This window comes from Phyllostomus discolor, chromosome 9, assembly GCF_004126475.2.
Source record: "Phyllostomus discolor isolate MPI-MPIP mPhyDis1 chromosome 9, mPhyDis1.pri.v3, whole genome shotgun sequence".
In the NCBI taxonomy this organism is placed as follows: domain Eukaryota; kingdom Metazoa; phylum Chordata; class Mammalia; order Chiroptera; family Phyllostomidae; genus Phyllostomus; species Phyllostomus discolor.
The window spans coordinates 28,571,834-28,591,552 of NC_040911.2; the positions used below are offsets into that span (position 1 = coordinate 28,571,834).

At 39.3% G+C, this 19,719-nt stretch overlaps 1 protein-coding gene across 17 annotated transcripts in view; it reads right to left on the bottom strand.

Moving 5' to 3' along the window:
* Positions 1-19,719, bottom strand: part of DTNA (dystrobrevin alpha) — a 352,090-nt gene that overhangs the window by 54,259 nt on the left and 278,112 nt on the right. For 9 of the 17 annotated variants that reach the window (XM_028523840.2, XM_028523841.2, XM_028523839.2 and 6 more), the window contains 5 exons: positions 16,110-16,264; positions 13,070-13,175; positions 10,633-10,799; positions 7,992-8,116; positions 3,124-3,207 (listed from right to left, as the gene is read on the bottom strand). In XM_028523840.2, the coding sequence (XP_028379641.1) occupies positions 3,124-3,207; positions 7,992-8,116; positions 10,633-10,799; positions 13,070-13,175; positions 16,110-16,264 (637 nt within the window). Of the gene's footprint in view, positions 1-1,310; positions 1,401-1,471; positions 1,760-3,123; positions 3,208-5,598; positions 5,608-7,991; positions 8,117-10,632; positions 10,800-13,069; positions 13,176-16,109; positions 16,265-19,719 lie in introns of those variants that run through there. The other 8 variants (XM_036009159.1, XM_036009162.1, XM_036009160.1 and 5 more) reach the window with 4 other exon arrangements.

Consider the following 19,719-nt stretch of genomic DNA (forward strand, 5'->3'; position numbering starts at 1 on the left):
AAGAAAACAATCTAGGTTTAGGGATAAAGTTATGATCAAGAAAATGAATGCAGTGAATCAGTCCATGAATTATGTTATTTGACCAACATTCTAATTGCTAACCGGCATTGAACGAACACACACACACACACACACACACACACACACACACATAGACTTCAAGGGGTTAAGGGAGAGTGCCTTCAAGAATTCCCTCTTTTCTTTTAAGTAAGGGAAAAGTGAATCATGTATAACTGGAGATGGATATAAGAAAAGAGGATGCCGCAGATGGTGGTGGTAACCAGAGTTATACACTCGTAAATCTGTGTGAGTCAGATTACTAGGATGTCAAGAGACTTCAAAGATGTACCCTAGTGCCCTTTGAAGATCAAAGTGGTGTGCTTGTAAAGGACTCTAGGTGAGCAATGCTGGGCGTTTATGACGAGGATTCTGGAGTGCTGATTTCAGCTCGTCCTCTTTCCGCTTTATCTTTCTAAGATTTGTCACAAAATACTGATAACTCAGGCTAATAAAATATCTGCATGGCAAACTTCTCTGCTTTCTTGACACTGATCAGCACGTTCCTGGCTTGTTTAGGCTTTATCTCATTTTAAAAAAGGAAGTCAGTGTGGAGCAGGAGTGAGGGCAGGGCTCCAGGTTACATTTACTTGGCTCAGTTCCAATCATAGGAAGAATAAGACCTTTAACTGATGCCTACATTTGGCGTTATGGGTTTCCATCAGTTTTAGTGTATGAACATGGTTAAGAAACAAACAGTGGATCACCACTAGCATTATCAATTGATAGAAATTAAGCATTAATAGTATGATATTTGTTTTAGAATTGCTACTTCAGTAGGAATCAGACTGCTCTGCCTTGGGGAGAACATGGCCCAGGCCCAGTGGGGCAGAAGGTGTTACGTCCTCAACTCTTTTACTGCGATATGGTCCAGCCATGTGACCCGGTCCTGGCCTCACCCAGTTAATGCTAATGATCGTTCCAAGAGGCTCTTCATTCAAGAGTCTAAGAAATCACCATCTGGGTCTCGCAAAGAAGGAAAGATGAAAATCCGGCTTGGTCCTCTTCATAGCTACGCGTCTCATGTATATACTGGTGCGAGGCCATGAGAGCAGTGAAATAAAGGGAAATGAGAGGAAGGAGCTGAGAAGTCCAGCTCAAGCTGGAAATTCTCAATGGAGTCTCGTGAAAGCCCCGAAGACCTCTGTCTCCCCTGAGACACACAACAAGGACTTTAGTGATGGAGTAGAATGACTAGCAGTCTGGCTATGGAACTGCCACTATGACTAGTGACTCAGGGCTGGGATACTGACCGTGTGCAGTGGTCAAGCTGATTTACATACAGCTTTATAAGCGAATGCTCTTCAGCCACAGGGCTGGATGCACTTATCCCCTCAGGCAACCTGAAGGGGTCAAACAATGAGACCTCATTAAAACCTCCCACAGACAGAGCAAGGCCCACTCATGGAGGAAAGAAGTTCAGTGTACACAGCTTTATTGAACAGCACCCTTAAAACAGAAGCCAGAGGCCAATCTCTGAGGTGACAAGATGAACTGCAAACTTTAAACAATGTGTCTGTGGTTCACAGGGAACATTCCAAAAGGACTGAAAATGGGAAAAAAGGGAAATTATCATATTTTGGGTTAATAGGTATCATGCACCCTGGAGGACCCAGAACAGCTCAGAGCATTATAGGAATATTTTAGAGTAGAGGAAGCCATGTTATCCATCTAGACGCATCCACCATAAGCACCGTCCGAGCTGAAATGATATAAAATGACCTTCAGTAAGGATGGAATCTATCTCTGCTCGACATTTGCAGAATGCAGAGCTTCCTAATAAATGCACAACATGTTTCTTAACATCATGCAGGATCTTCTCTAGGCAGATGCACAGGCCCATGTCTCTTACAGACTTTACAGTGTAGGATTCTGTTTTAGAAAAGATGGTTGAATTGGCTGGGGGTTTTGAAAAGAAGTGCTAAGAGAAACACACCGAGGGCCTAACCACATGATTTCACTGAGGGGTTCTGCAGTTCAGTTGTGTCTTCATTTCCACTGGTTAAATACAGACTTGCTTAATTTATAGGAAGGAAACACCAAGGACATTCTGTTTAGTCTGCTCATTACAATTATGGGGAACATCTTCATCTTGGGTTCCTGCTGATGGGCAAGTACAGGAACACGGAGGAAAAAACAGTAGTGCTCCGAGTCTCACTGCCTTCAGATCCTCACTAGAATGTACCAGGATATTACAGTGAAACTGGCATCTCAGAAACCTCTTCAGGGAAAAGACTGATTACGTTCATTTTGTAAAACATGGGGCTGTATTTTTTTTTTTCCTACTGAAAGGCATTTGAAAATCTTGGGCTCAATTACTCACTCCAATTATCCTTACCTTTGCCTCTGCTTTCCTGTGAGCCTTCTCCTTGTATTTATAAAATAATTCTCTGGTGCTTTATTTGTGATATTTGATCAAATGAGCAACTCTTGACCCTGCATATTTGTAACATTGGCTCTAAAGGAAGTACCGGATTCACCTGTTCTTTGCTCACGGTGGGAATGGATCTTGTTAAAAAAGATGATACATAATCCACCTTTTGTTTGAGTCCTTGTTACTATCCTGAAATTACTTATGTAGAAACTACATTTCCAAGTTTGGTCTTCAGTCTCTAGCCTCAGGAACTGCAAGGTTCACCAAGAAGAGGATTTTATATCTGGAGCTTTGAATTCAGAGATGTTTCAGAGTGTACATCATAATTATCCATTGCATCTTGAAATTCCAATTTCCTGGCTTAAATGGACCTTTCTAAGTATTATGAAAGCGACTTTCTCAGTGAAGAGAATGCATGTATGTCAGTAGTAAAACATAAACTTATTCTACATTCTTACAGTGGGTGCACTATAAATGCAAGTTTCCACAAAGGACTCCAATCCCTGCAGCTATCCTATTCCTCTTTAAATGCAGCCAAATGAATGAAATGGAAAACATGCAACAGATACTTACTTAACTAGTTTCTAACAATAGGCTTCCACTCTTGGTTTACACTAGAATATTTTTCTTGCCACAGAATCAAGGCTCATTACCAAATCGAGGGCTTATTATACAATAGGATTGGAACTTACCTCCTGGTAATAAAAGGACTTCCTGAGGAGGGAACAGAGTGGGAGAACAGGGTGTCATTCATGCTGGTTACAGGTCTGGGTGGCCTAAAACAAAGTACAGTATGGATGAGAAGTTAAAACAAGTAGAAGTCACAGATTAAACTCTAGCTACCACCATCCCTGAGGAAAGGGGGTGGGAAGACCAGAGTTCTATCTTAACTCAGGATCAACACAAAATTTTACATTTTCAATTACATTCTTTGAGTGTTTTAAAGTTATATTTCTTTTTCTAATTTAATTTTTATTGTATTTTGTTCCATTACCATTTAGTGTCCCCTTCCCCACAGCAATCACCTCACTGTTGTCCATGTCCGTAAAGTTACATTGCTTTGAGAACACAGAATCTCAAGTAAACATGGCGAGGAAGTCCTGGACACCACAGGGTGCTGATCCATGAGCTCTGAGCCTCGGTGAGGATTTTGAGGCAGCCTTACATTTACTGCCTTCTAAAGGGAGAAGCTCTGAAAATTGATAATGTTCAGGACCTACATCTTCTTGCAAAAAGGAATATCTCTGAAGGTTTGGAAACTTCTTCCTGTGTTTCCCACAAAAATGGCCCTCTCCCGACCCGTCCAGCCTGGAAGGACCCAGCTGCAAAGTCATCTGGTACTTTACTTGCTCTTTGTTGTAAATGAAGATGTGATTAAGCACCTACAAAGTATTTACTGACTTCCTGTTATTGGGTGGCCCAGATAATAGGGCACGTGGTGCAAGGCTTCACTCACAAACTTCACTTTTTTTCATGTGATGAGAGAAAATAATAGGTTGAACGTTCCTCAAAATTGTCCATGAGCCAAACTACCAACTGCATCAGGTCTGTCCTTCCCTGTGCTGTTTTACATTTCATCTGGTCATTTTTGCCCCATCACTGATGTCTTAGTCCAGGCAAAACCATAGAGCTGTGATCCCGCTCTCATCTCCAAGCAGTTTTTAGTCTGACTTTAGGTCCGTGGTAAGACAATCCATGGGAAATCGAGATGGGATTGACAGTTCAATAGATGGAGGGTGAGGCAGGGTATCATTCTGCATCAGGAAAAATTTTGATTTCACTGTAATTCTCTATTTGAGTTTGACAGTGTAGAATTATTTGAAGATGAAACGTTAATTACAGTAGCCTATAGAGTCTATGGTGTTGGCTTGATCAAGAGCCTCATTTGTAATGGGTTAATTCTTTATCCTAGGGAATGAGAGAGTTTGTATTCTACAGTAAAGAGATTCTAGGAAAAAGGCAGACTTGTTTACCGCAATTTGTTTAATGGGAATGAATATGACGCTATGCAGATTTTAAAATGTCAGCACTATATACAAAAACTCATTAAAACTTGGTTCCCAGTACCTGGGGTTCAATTGTGAGAATTTGTTGACATACTGTTTGTCGGATGAGGTCAAAACAGCAGGTTCACTATTTCATCTGCTCTAAACATATTAGCCAAAATTCTGAAAACAATCTTGGTGTTGTGCATTGCTAATCTAGGATGTAGCTTTAAAAGAAAGATTTTATTTATTTATTTTTAGAGAGAGGGGAAGGGAGGAAGAGAGGGAGAGAAACATCAGTGTGTGGTTGCCTCTCACATACCCACTACTGGGGACCTGGCCTGCAACCCAGGCATGTGCCCTGACTGGGAATAGAACTGGTGACCTTTTGGTTCGCAGGCTGGTAGTCAATCCACAACGCTACACCAGCCAGGGTTAGGATGTAGCTTTGTTACCTGAGGCTAATTAAAACTAATTTTGCCTTGAGCAGACCGGTTGGCTTTACAAGAAGGATGCTATTTTTATACAAATGTCCTCTGTGAATTTCAAAATTCAGGCATTTCAGGTTTTAAAGCAGTAAACAGAATGAAGTATCTTACATTGTAGCTTGAAAAAATCTTGACTAACATTTCTTTTGTCTTTTTAAAAAACTTTCCCATCTTGCTCTATCGCTAGGCAATGAGAAAAGTAGATTTAGAATGTGTTTTAACTATCCTGGTAAATTTACTTTATTAAACCTGGTCACTGCAAAGCTGCAAATTGTAGCTTATTAGTAAACAGCTTCAGATTTAAAGTTCATTATAAAAATGCTGAACTTGAGACACAGAATGGCTACCCTTAGGACCAAATGTTGACTTTCAAAAGGATTCAAGTTTCTACTTCCTCCATAAACAAGTGGCAAGTTACCTTATCTAATAAATAGGTCTCATTGGGAATTTTAAACATATTTACTCTTAAAGAAAAGAAATAGCTCCATAAAATAAAGCCACAGGGGCCTAGTCCAAGATTTTCTTCCTGGATGACATCTTTGCAGAAGGCATTTTTATAAAACTGTCATTCTTATAAACTGAAAGTGTTCGGCTTAAGGCAGAATTAGTTTTAAACTAGTTTTGTGTCTCATAAGTACTTATAATTATGATGACAAATCTTTATAAGTACACTGGAGACTATTGAACTACTTACCAAGTATCACTTTGGGCAGCAAAGAATTGAATAGAATAGAGACTGTTAATCATGGTGGTAACATTTACAAGCAATCCGATAGCTAAGCACAAATGCCAAGATACCAAAATGTCACCCACTGAAGCAGCCATCACGTGCCTAGGATAATTTAGAATAGCTAAATGAACAGCATATTTTAAAATTAGAAGCCTTAGGTATCCCCATCCAAAAAATAATGAAAATAAGACATGGATGCCTATTTAGGGCATTAACATTTAAATAACAAATAAGGAGAAAAATGTCTAAAGTCAAAAATAGAAAAAATATTCTGTTTTAGTATAGACTGAGCACTCTGCATCCAGAGTTTCTAATATGTTATTTCAGTAATTACATATTTTTCACAATTTTTAAATTAAGACATTCACCCTGGAAAAATATATTAGCAGTGAGGATAGATCACTATTTTGATTCAAGGGATATTTTGAGAATCCAGTTCAATATATTCAACATTTCTCAGAAAAAAGGGCATATTTTGTGTAGAATTTTAAGGGAACCCTGAAACTCTCCATCGAACCCAAACTGTGTAGATATTACTCTCATTTACTTGAGCGAATAATGCATCAGCTCATATCACCACTATAAAGTTAAAAAATTTTTACACAGCCAATTAAATAATACCCTCCCCAACCCCAGTCCTGAGCCAACTTGAGTACAAGTCCCCGTGCAAGGTGATACTTCAGCGTGGCTGACTGTGAAACGGACTTTGATTTCACACTGCCTCATCTCCTAATTCTTTCCTGAGGGGGGAAGCAGCATCCTAATTCTGTTCTATTGCAAAGCCCATAGAGCCAAGCCATTCACATCCCAAGTCTCTCTTCCTCATATCCAGCAGCTCCGGTTAAATGCTGCACTCAGGGGTAACTCCTGGCAGGTCTGGTAGAAGGTGACTATGTGGCAAAGCACAGACTTGCCCTCACTTTGTTTTGTTCGTTCCTTAACAGTTTAGTGATTGTCTTTGGCTATGGGAGGGAAAGTTGAGACCTTAATAAGAACAGCTCATATGAAGTCATTTTCTGAAAGTGGTTAGCTCTTTGGAACAGTCTTTGTATTTATTTACCCCTGGTTTATCTGAAGGCTTATTTTTAGGAGCAAAATTTCCAAAAATAGTGAACCACATTCTACAGATTCAGTTTGTATTAGTTTTTGGATGCCTTGCCTATGCCAGCAACAGGAGTCTCCAGACTGTGCTGCTGAGGACAGTGAGCCCTCACAGGCACTTGGGACCAAACCAAACAAAGCCTTGTAGTATTTATACAAAGTTCACGGACATGCCACAGCACAAGTCATTTGATGGTATTTGCTTAGATCCATCAGATGAAAGAGTTACTACTTTCATAAGGGTCTCAGGCCCACCACAGTGCTACTTATGGGTCACGATCCGAACCACCTGAATCATGAACTCGGCGTTGGGGAATTCCTAATACTGGTAGGTCTGATCAGCCCACCTCTTCATGTCAACATGTCCACATAGGCTCTGCAGTGCTGCAGGTCCTGCTGAACTTGCAAATGCAAGGCAGTCTATGAGGAGGGAAAATCACCCATTCTAGATGTGAGGCTTGCTGAGGCACCGCTGACTACAGAATTCCTTACTGTGCTTAGAAATAGGAAATGGGCTTCTTTCGTCTTTTGAGCCCAAGGTGACATCAGAGGAAAAAAACCTCCTCTTTTTTTCTTGGCCACCACGGCCGGAGAGAGGCTCCAACGGTAAGGGAGGAGGGGGGCTAGGTGGAGGCACTGTGCCCAGGCCCAGGCCCCTCTTTCCTCCAAACACACACCTACTTTGGAGGAATATTTTTTTAAAGTCTGTTTTGTAGATGTTCTGATAAATATTCCCACCAATCCTCCTCTTTAATGTTCCCCAGCACAAGCCATGATTTTTCTGAAGTTATGTAGCTTGGGATAAAACAGCAATAATTTCCAGGTTTGCTGCCATCTTTGAGATGGCTGGCTCTGCAGAAAAATAAAACAAAGGGCTTTTGTATTTGGGACTTGAGGCGCATATGATGCTAAAGTAAAATGTACTTTAAAATTTTCTTACCACACTAATTCCATTGATTGCTAACTTCCAATGAGTGAACTCCACTAACACCCCTACATTTTAAAACTATGCTTTTTGATCACTAGGTGAATTACATTAGTGCTGCATACCTTACTTGTACAGCTGAGCACCTGTACTATATATCTCTACAACAAAATATTGTAATGACATTACATTCACTGTTTTTTTTTTTTTTTTTTAAATTACATGTTAAAGCTCTGTCCCTGACAACTGATAGGAAATTTGCTTTTGTGTGGACTCGGACGTGTATCAATGAAGAGAGATATCTCTTAGTGTGGAGGGCAGAGGTACTCACACGATGTGGGCCAAGTTGAGTGGCTTCTCAGGCTGGTCCGGGAACATAGGGTGCAAAGGCTCACGGCTGGAAGCGCAGCTCAGGGACTTGCTTAAAGCATTTGTTAGCTTCTTAGCGGGTGATTTCTGGAAAGAAGAAGAAAGATAGAGGTGATAACAATGAACATTTATGTAACAGTTTATCAGATGATTTGCTTTCATAGTAGATGACCATTCATTCATTCATTCACTCAAGAACTCCTCTTTGAGTATCTACTCCAAGTCAGGGAGTCTGCTCAGTGGTAAACAGGCCAACAAGGCACCTGACTCCTGCTGCTTAGCATTGGCGAATGCTGTGATAAATGGGAGCTCCTGAGCTGGGACTTAATGGGCCAGCAGGAGTCCTTTAGACAAATACTCAGGGGACTGGGAAGGCAATTCCAGATAGAGGAAGAAGAGAGCAGGACGAAGATCATGAAAGTCCTTATATGTTACATCAAGGACTGTGGTCTTTATCTTGAATGCAGGGGGAGACAATGAAGAGTTTAAATCATTGAGGTGACAGCATCAGACCTGATTCTAGAAGGATTGCTCCGTCTTAGTAAGCAAGAGGTTTTGCAGGAACCCAGGTGTAAGATGATTCAGGTGTGGCGGAATGCATCTAACTAAAAGTGCAGCTTCAATTTGAGTCTTGAGAATTTAAAATTCATGTTCTTTTCAGAGCATCATGCTACCTGTAATTCATTTAGATAAGTGGAACATTCATCTTAAAGTTTCATAGCCAAAATTATAAAAAATAATTTACTATATATAATAAATCTTCACCCCAATTTTTCTCCTCCATGAGAAGCCATTTATAACTTTTTAATTTTCTTTTATACATAGAGCCCATAATTGGCAATACAATAATGTGACTTTTGTCCTCATTATTTAAAAGCTAAGTAGTAGGAACATTGTTCAGGAAGTTCCATTGTGGTTCGGCTAGGTGTATCTCTTGGAACACTTAAAACAGTAACAGAATAAAGCTCTTTACCCTATAAACATTGGGGCCACTTCATCTTCTTGAGGACTCTACTCTGACTTTGTGAAGTCATTGCCTTGCCAAGTAATTTTAGGGTCCTCAATCCCTAAGGAAGAGGTTCCTTATCTAATTTCAGCATTTATATAAAACAACCAACATGATTACTCTTCTGATACCAACTCTCCAGAATCCGGGATAGAACAAGTTTGAAAACTGGTAATATATTGACAATAAGAAAATAGGCCCTGGTTGGTGTAGCTCAGTGGATTGAGCCTGGGCTGTGAACCAAAGGGTCGCAGGTTCAATTCCCAGTCAAGGCACATGTCTGGGTAGCAGACAGTGGGGGCCATGTGAGAGGCAACCACACATTGATGTTTCTCTCCACCTCTTTCTCCCTCCCTTTCCTTCTAAATAAATAAATAAATAAATAAACAAATAAAATCTTTTAAAAAAAAGGAAAATAGAAAGTGCTTTCTTCTATCTTCTGTACTAAATTGTGTCTTATCATCTGTGTCAATATATCTGTCCTTAGCATATGACATGACCAACAGTGACAGTGGCCTTAGTACTGGCATGCAGCCCTCAGTATATGATGACTTAGTGAAGAACTGTCATTTGAACTCAGAACCTGACAGGCACTAAACTATTAATATTTTCACACTGAATATCAGTTCCCAATAGTCATTGTTAGAAAGACCATTCCTATTTAAAATGTATATTCTGAAGATATTCTTTTTTAAAAAAAGGAAAAAGAAGTTACTCTTGAAGACTATATGTTGAATTGAAGTACATTAAACTATAGAAAATAAAAACCTCAAAAAAAACTTGCATGCTCTTGTGGAAGAATTATTTCAAGAGGAGTTGGTAGAGCTGATGGTGTATCTCACAAAGCGGCCTGTAGGTAGAGCGGTACTGTCACAGAACAACACAGGGGGTCGACCTTTGACTTTAACCGAGGCAGGCAGGGGTCCGTGAACTGTAAACCATTGGAGCAGCAGGCTCATGGAGTCAAATTCTTTCCACAGACCCAGGGCCATGTGCTGCTGAGAATACACCCATGGCAGGGACAGACACAGGTCACCTTTAGCAAGTTGCTCACATGCACTATTCATGGAAAGATGGTTTGCTAATATTGCCACAATATCCCTCTTCTCCAAAGAAGTAAAATGGAACAGCACCATTAAGCGCACATGCTCACACGTCTTTCCTTGGTTTTCTAGTCATGCACTTAAAAGAACTCCAGAATCTAAGAAAAAAGAAACTAGCAATCATTTGTAAGCAATTCCCACAAAATACAAAAAATGACAGAAAACAAACAAAATTTGAAAAGAACCTTAACTTACTGTGAAAGTGAGATTATGTCTCAGAAGGTGCTTGCTGTTCAGTTGTTATCTAAATCAGTACTGAATTGTCTATATTTCAAGAAGTAAGGTAGTTTGAGTCTTCCTATATTGTAAGTTACAGGAAGTTACACTGGGCTCAGATACAATGAGTAAGAGATCCCATTGAGATGGGGGGTGGAAGGAATGCTAGACCTCAGGTTAAAATTGCTCCCGAATACTGTCACCATCCTTGACATTCCCTTGCATTCTGCGTAACACTCACACATGCAACTTGAAGTATTGCCTGGACCTTGCCTTACCCATGACGTGTACTCTTTCATTTGGTGCTGGTTGCTATGGGAACCGCCAGCATGTCCTCTCCAGAAGCAGTCCTGACAGAGCTGGTAATTGTGACACTGTTGGCATCGGTAGCGAAACCCCATCATACTCTCACTGTGGCAGTAGGAACATTCCACCGGATGGAAGACTAAGGGGACAGTAAGTGAAGAACAAACAAGAACACCAAAGTATGAGCCGGAAGAAGGAAGAATACACCCCAGTGGGAATTGCATTTTTTTCCTGCTGTGTGCCATGATTTGAGATGACAGTCAGTTTGGCCAAGAGAAGCATTATGTTTATTCCTGCAACCTCTGCCCATTTCAAGCATATGTGTGGAGGTGGAAGAAATTAAAAGGGACAGAGGATAGGTGTTCTTTTAACAACAAATTTCTGTAATGCCATTTGTTCTTCTTACACTACAAGAATATACGCAGACTGGCCCGCCTTCCCCAGAGTGCTGTCTCCGGAAGACTGGCACAGCTCACTGGAAGATTCAGAAGCATGAGGGATGAACACAGCTGACTATCCAGTAGGTAGAGACCAAACGTTAGAGAAATGGGAAACAAGAAGGAAAAAGAAAAAGAAATGGAGGGAGAGTAGAAAAAATGGATGAGAGAATTGAATTACCATATTTTTCAGACTATAAGACGCCCCAAATTTGGGAGCATAATGGTGGTTAATGCTGCTGATGAGTTCTGTTTACATTTACATTGGTGAAATATTATGTTATTTATGATATTAAATATTTTACCACATTTTTTGCTTCAAAATTTTTTTCCTGTTTCCTCTAAAACCTAGGTGTGTCTTATGATCTGAAAAACACAGTACTTTTTTTTTTTTTTTAAAAGAAGTATTTACTGGGCTTGGTTAATGAGAGACATTGCCTCCCTTTAACAAACAGATTTTTTTTTCTTTCCTAAGAGGCAGATGAATAGGGCCCAAAGAGATGTGTGAATTATTTAAATGTAGTTCTCATTCAGGCAGCTCAGGAAACACAACTTTCTTTGGTAGAATATTTGAATGTTAAAGCAGGAAAGGTAAAATAATTGAAATGTAAAGCTAATGAATGATCAAATCCAAGTAATTGTCTATATGCTATGAGCTGATGATAGTAAACAACAATGGCAACAACTTTTGCCTTTGTAAAGTTATTCTCTGGTGAACTAGCCAGGGAAAATAATGCAAAAAAGAATCAATGAAGATAAAAAGCAAATTGTAAAATCTGTTCTGGAGGTACTGCCTTCTGAATATGCATCATATCCTTCCTTTTCTGGCTTTTGGGAAAGGCTGAAGGAAACCTGAATTTCAAGACAACTGCTGTGGGACAGGGCCTACGAAACTAATTTCCTGCAACAGGAAATTCTGTGCTAGAGGAAAAAAAATCTCAACTTTATGATTGCTGGGTGACTAGTCCTGGAACCGCAAACCGTAATATGAACTCAGGTGCATGAGTGGGACCTTGGTTGCTCTCTGCTTCTGCAGATGAGCAGGAAACATAAAAAACAAATTTATGCTTGGTAGTGACTACAGAGAACATAGTTAATTCATTCTTTAAATCTTCTCTGTGAGCACAGCAGGGTAAATTTATAACTTTTAAGTTAGAGAGATGATAAAGGCAGATGCTAGAAGTTCTGAATGGGAATTTGAGATTAAGCTAACTTTACCTCCAATATATATTAAAGAAATGTGTAGACATTAAGATTCTAGGAAGAGATATGGGATAAGTTATTTTCTATTTAAGTGTGGAGAAATCTCAGATTTAAATTGAATAATAAATAAGAACATTGAAAGATTAGAAAGATGCACTGAATTGTTCCATGTTTAAATTTTTTAAATTTTTGTTCTGTATTTTACATTTAAATTTGGGTTTATCAATATTCACTACTTTTATCCTAGAAATACTTGCCCTTATAAAAAGCACATTATAAAAGTTTGTATTACTTTTACTTTTGACATAACTACAACCATTGAAAGCTTGTAATTTGGAGCACATGACAAAAGATTAGTAAGGAAGTTTCTCTCATCTAATTTTTTCCCTTCTCCACATACTCCTGGCCGAGTGCCTAGGGAGAAGTAGTCAACGCCAATGTAAACCAATCTGAGAAATTCAGACCCAACACAAATAGTAGAAAATATCACATACCTTGTTGAGAGTCTTCTGTGGTTTCAAGTCTTTAAGCCACATCTGACTTGTAACTCAGAGGTACACAAATAAGCTCTTAGAACTGACAGTCTTAATTTTGCAGTGTACCTCTAAGGCGTTATTGATTAGGAAGACTGGTTAGTTCTGTCCTAAACAAAGCTCAGTACATCTACACAGACCTCCCTAGAACAATGACTTTGGCTTAATCACTATAGACTTGATCACTTAATTTCAATGATTAAAAAAATTGCCTTAGCTTAGTAGTAACTACTCACCATTTTCTACATTTGCCAGCCGGTGCAGAAGGGGCAGCCAGACCAGACACTGAGGGGGAGGGTCTGACATGAGTGTGTCCAAGAAACTGTTTAACGTGACTTTTTTCTGCATGAAAAAAAGCCCACAAAAATTTAGAACAGACAACAAGCTTAATTTACCTGTCATGCAAATAGAGTTTGGGATCAAAGGAACAAGACATTCAATTAACCTCTAATATATAAAGAAACAGAACTTGAAATAAAGTTCAGCAGAATTTAAAATATTGATTGCGTTTTATACTTATACCGAGAACTGAATTATCTTCACTGAAGCTGAGTCAATATTATCACAAGGAGAAAAGCAATTTTGAGAGCATCACTTTCATATATGAGGGACAGTATGAAAATGATGAGGAAAGATGAATAGGCGTTTCCATATGGTTTACCCAACTGTGTGTCATAGCACACAATACAGTTCCCATGTCAGTCTTCCACATCTGTAGAGTAGCTTCCCTTGTGAACTTCCTCAAACCCCGTAATTAAATATTTTATGGTCAAGGTGAATGGTTCTGCTGTACACGTTTAGGAGGGAATCCTGTTAAGAGGAAGCAATCCCTCCTGTAAGGAGAGGACAATCTACATTAAAAAATCCTCTTTTCTCTTTATATATCTCCTCTTTTAGTTCCATCTGCTTCTGTCTCAGTATCCTGGTCCCTTCTGATGTATAAAATGAATGTGTTATACACAGGATCTGGCAGAAGTGACACCTGCCTGAGTGTGGTTGGTAGGGTAATATTATAGGTGTAATAATTTATAGTTTTAATTTGAACATTTCACCTAAAATATCATCTGGTGCGCTTGAGTGTGATATTGTTATGTGACAGAATTACATGCTTATGATTTTGTAATAAAAGATTTTGTAATATACAGGGGCATTATTTGTGCCAGGTCCTGCATATATTTCTTTCAAAATAACAAAAATAAGCAATTCTATTTAATACATGATATTATAATTGGCAACAAATGACAAAAAGTACATGTTTATGTGCAAAAATCACTATTTTATTTGAAATCTTGAATTAGAATATAAAGTTGGATGAGAGAGTTTAATTTTTTTAGGCAAAAAATTCAGTCCTGAAGGGCTATAGTGCTTCTTCAAAGGCTATACTTTACACTAGTGATTCACAAAACAGCTGTTTTGGTACTATTTAATCTTTTTTTTTATCAGTTCCTCATAATACTAAATACTTTAAGGTTTTTCAGGATTGATATAAACATTATTATTTAAAAATAAATTATGTAAAGTGTTAAGTCATGAGATAATATTTAAAAATATATTTATATCCCTAAATAATATTAAAATATTATTTATATGCCTAAAATAATTCTGTCTTTTAAAACAGTTACTTGGAGTGGCTTGTACTTTTTCCAATAAAACAATTCAAACAGTTTGGGACTTTCATCATTCAAACAGCCAGTTTATGAAGCACAAAAATAAACAGGCCTCATTACTTTTGCTGGTGTTGCCTCTTTCTGTACTTCAAATGATCTTATCCATTTGGACTATCATACTGGCTAAAAATCATCTGTAACTTTAAAAAATATCATGATTTCAACATGTATAAATTTCTCATTAAAGGTATAAAAAAGATTATATAATGGGAAAGTCTATAGATATTTCAGAAGGAATTTTGAGCAATGGCAACATCCTATATAATTCTTTTTGAATATATAGGTCCTAATAAGATTTTAAAAATCCTGTTATTGCAGCTAATTTTGGATGTGAAATATACTGAAGCACTAATAGATTTACTGAGCATTCTGTAATACACTACCTCAAATCAAGGGCTGTACAAACAAACTAATAGTATACTTAGAGGCAGAGAGCTCAGTTTAGGGCTTACTTAATGCAATGGGCCAGGCAATAGATGATGATAAAGAGAGGGGAGAAACTTTTACAATGTTACCAGTTCCAAGGGAACTTGAAAGACGACCATGGATCTATTCGCCTAAGCCTCCTTCTGTATAGCTTCACAGCCCAGAACTTCTCATCAATCGCCCAAGTCCTGCTGGGGGCAGAACTCAGGTACCTAAGGTATCCTTGGGGTGGAGGCACGGGGTCAGAAAGTCTTCCTGGGTGCGATGCCACAGGAGAAGAGTGAACACTCCCTGTATGCAACCATCCCTTCCCTCACTGATTGTATGGGTATGTTTGTGGTTCTCCGTAAATTGACATAAGTCCAACTGCAGGGATGCCTGAGGCACTTTGACTTCCTGCATCACCAAGGAAAGAGATTGATTTCGTTTAATAGCTGGATAGTAAATGCACCTTTTCAGTGGCTGCTATGTACTGATGTTTTATTCAGGGGATCCTTTCAGAAGACTTTCTTGATTAGTTTGACTTTTTAAAACAAGTGTAAACAAACCTTCAATTTATGGATTTGTAAACTACCACTGTGCTGTGCTGGACACTAGACATGGACACTTTCTGCATGACTCGAGAGACATGAACATGGAGTGCTCCCCAAATTACACAGCTTCCCTGGGCTAACGTGGACCAACCCCAGGTAAGACATGTCACTCTGAGCCCTAAATCTATCACATCGTGGAAGATTTAGGGAGCCATGTCTACCATAGTTTGGGACTCCCACAGTGCCATGTGGCACGTGCCATACCTTTTTTGTCTTCACTAAGCTTCGGTGAAACTTGGTGGTGGGTCAGACTTGTGTTTCATGTGGAGCTGAATGACAATTCAGCCCTTTTGATAGTATATAGTTATACTAATGATACTGAGATTATAGGGTTGTAAGGATTAAATTAGACAACGCAAGTGAAAAACTTAGCCTGGTGCCTGGCACAGTCAGTAGACATCACCTATTACTATTATCCAGGTGTGTCATTTAGTTACCGATTCACAGGTCACTTGTCAGAGGCTGGAAGGTGCTGGAAGAGGCTACAGGTTATCATGAAAAAGAACTTGACTAATTAGTGGCTCAGAGTGACATAAAAGGGACAGCAACCACTGTTTGAGAGACACTTCCTTAAGTGCGATCTTTCCTACCTGTTGAGAGAAACAGGATCTAGCGGACTGTTCTGTGTAACCGAATGAGGGACCTTCAAAAACTGCTGTGGGTAGCTTGAGAACTTCCCGCAGGAATTGATCGTATCGTCCATAAACCATCACCCCACTGGAGTCAGAAATCATTGAGAAAATATCTGATGGAAGAAAAAGCAAAGATATTTATTTATCACATAAACCTTCCCCACTGTTTCAGTTTGACATTTCTGCTTCAAAGAACAAAAATGTGGCAGACTAGATAATATTTATGTAAGAATAATACAAAAGCTAATTTTTATGCTGAAATATTCCTGGCATGGTATTTTCTTTGGTGTTTCTTTGTAGATGATTCTGGCACATAGCATTAGCTAGTATTTTGGATAAAATTAGCATATTTTGGTAAGACAGAGAACATAACCTTGTATTTTGAGGTCAGTTATTAATCCATGTATAACTTAATGGGAGGAAAGTTTATAGATGTGAGAAATACACTGACCTTGTTTGAAACACACAATGAAAATGATACTACAGCATTGCGGGGGGGGGGGGGGTGTGAGTGTGTAGCTAGCTGGATAGCTACTTATGCATCTATATTATCACTAAAAAGTTGGGGTTTTGGTTTATGGTACTGACAAATGAAAGACACAGTGGGGTAAGGAGGTAATGAAAACACTTGATTAACCCTCCACAGGAGCAGAAAACTTTCTATAAATCATGGTGTTCTGGGTGGAAGGCATTGATTTGCAGGGAAGGGTCTTCTGACTCCTGCAGTCGAGAGGAAGCCTGGCCTTGTGGATGATCAATGAGGTAAAGTGAGGGTGTGAGATTACTCTCAGCAGAGCCTATGGCTTCATTGAACCTCTGTTCTTCAGTTTCTGCCACTGTGTGCACTTAATGAATATTAATGGCATAATTTCCCAAGGTGCTTTATAATTCCTCTGTGGAAAATCACTATTGGAATAAAGGGTTTGCTATCATATAGTTTGTCACCATGCGAGATTGTAATGAGGCCAGCACAGCTGCTGGGATCCACTCTTGTAAATTCAATGCGCTAACTCTGTTCATTGTGGGCTTAATTTTTCAAGGTCAAAATGTAGTCTGGAGACATTCTTATTATACTGCAGTCAGATGCTAAGCACATGACAGACTTTTACTGAATTATGTGTTAAGGATGTGAATTGGCTCTCAATTTCTTTAGATTCTGGTTATAAAGGACTTCTGTTGTGTTTCAAAGTTTATCAACTATAAGGTTATAGAAATTCTATCTGAGCAAAAAATGTAATGTTATTCTCATCCACCTTCACAATGGTGTTTACTTAGTGAATTTTATCTCTGATGTTTCATTATAATTAGTCAAAAATAAAAAGCTTGTCAAAGGCAAAAAACATGCACTATAGCAAAAAAATTCTTATGTAATTCCAAATATAGAAACTCAAGAATTCCAGTGAAAAGGAGGACTATACATACATATGTAATATGTTTATATATGTAATATATATGTATATATTATCAAATAGAGGACTATTTCAAAGATGAAATTAGTTAACAGGTGAAGTACAGAGATATAAAGCACTCAAATAGTGCTTGGTGCCTTGTGCACAGTAAATGGTAGCTATTTTTATCATTAAATTCATATCACATTTTTTCTGTCACTTAATTCATATTGTTAGGCTTTGTCTTCCTGTTAGGATTGTTCTGCAATGCTCCAGATTATACCCTAAACCACCCTTGTATTTCCTACAGCACCATACAATGATAGATACTGTAGAGGAATTTACATTCATTGACTCATTCAACTAAAATTAACTTAGCACATACTAAATGTGTGTAATTGTGCTAAGTCATAATTATAAAAAAAAAAGGAGATCCTAGTCTTGCTCTCTGAGATGTCCTGGTCTGTTGAGAATGGCAGCAACGTGCTTATATCATGTGTCATGACATCACACATAGTAACATGGTGGTGTGAATATGGGAACAGTAGGGTGTGCAGGATACAGCAGGAGCATCCCAGAGGAGGAGTGGGTCAGGGATGGTTTCCTTACAAAGGTGGGTTCTAGGCCAAGTGTAAAGGACAATTAGGGGTTGGTCAGGCCCAGGAAACTGGGTCAGGATGCCCAGAGGTGTGCTCAAGCATGATGCGCTGAAAGGCATTCAAGCAGTTCACCATGTCAGGAGCCTGGGTACGCACAGTGCATGGTGGGAGGTGAGGTGGAGATATGAAGAACTTCAAAAGCTCTACAAAGGAGTTTAGATGGTGTCCAGAGGTGCTGGAGGAGATACTGAAGAATTTAAGGCAGGCCAGGGAGTTAGAAATATTACCCTGGGGGTAGGTTTGAAGGCAGAACAACCAGATCAGTAACAGATGCTCAACAAATACACGATGATGTCTGTCATAATGCTAGTCTTTGAAAGAAAACAAAACAAACCTTCCCCAGGCACTTTAGCAGAGCACCTGGCATTCCAGGCTTTTGCACTGGATTCAGAATTCTTTAAAATCCTTAGGTCTATCCAGGAGCCCTGAGCAGAAATGTAAACAAGTGCTTCCTCTCATTAAAACAACAGGCTATAATCAGACCAAGAACCATTTGACAGGAGGAGTCCGTTATATCAGTTTATGTTTAGGTTGCTGAGTCCTCCGAGGACGGCAGGGGCTGCCCTCACCGTCTGGGCTGCCTGGAGGCGCCCGGCAAACATGCTGCGTATTGATTGGCTTGTGGTGGCCCTGAGTCTTGGAAGTGGTAGGGCAACCTGGGTGTGCTGTCCCTTATAATGCATTTAAAAGCAGATTTAGAAACTCAGCTTTACATTTTCTGAGGTTTTCCATGTTTATTTGCCTTTTAAAACCTTCTAATTTATTTTCAGCCAATTACTCTCATCCTGTGCTCTCCAACATGAAGGGGCTAGATGAAATAAATAAAATATCTTTCATCTCTATGCACAAAAATAGAAAAACCGCCAAGCAAGCACAGCTAGCACACTGACTAAAAGTGAATTAGAATTTAAGGAAGGAAGAACAAACCCCTCAAATCCCCCCCAATTCCATATCTTTTCATTTTATTTTTTTCCTTATTACAAAAGCAATGCAGAAAAGCATGACTTTGCCTGTTCTATTATTAAATGCAAGCCAGCAAAAGAAGGCTTGGGAAAACACCCGTAATCCTGCTGACCAAGGGTCAGCTACTGCTGGCTGTGGGCAGGTTTGCTCGTATTTGCTCCTGCAGTCAGTAATTACTGCTGGTCACTGAGGATATTCATTTTTGACCAATTAACACTACAGAGAGGTTCTTCAGCCAGACTGCTTTCAGCTAAAAATTTTCTTTTTGTCAAATTGCTTTCAACTGACTTACCTGGAAACCATTTAAACCACGTCCCAGGGATTAAACTCTACTGAGAGTGATCCACAGTCAGAGAGAGAACTGGGGATGCATTAGGCTGAGACTCTGGTCCACAGTTCGGGGGGAGGGCAACGTGATACTATATCATGACTACACCTTCTGTTTTTCGACAGGATGTGTGACACTCTGAAGCTTACTTCTGGAGCGCACAGTTCACTTTCAGTGGGACTCAGGCGTTGGTTACTTCTTTCACTGTACGGGGAGGATTGACTTCGGCC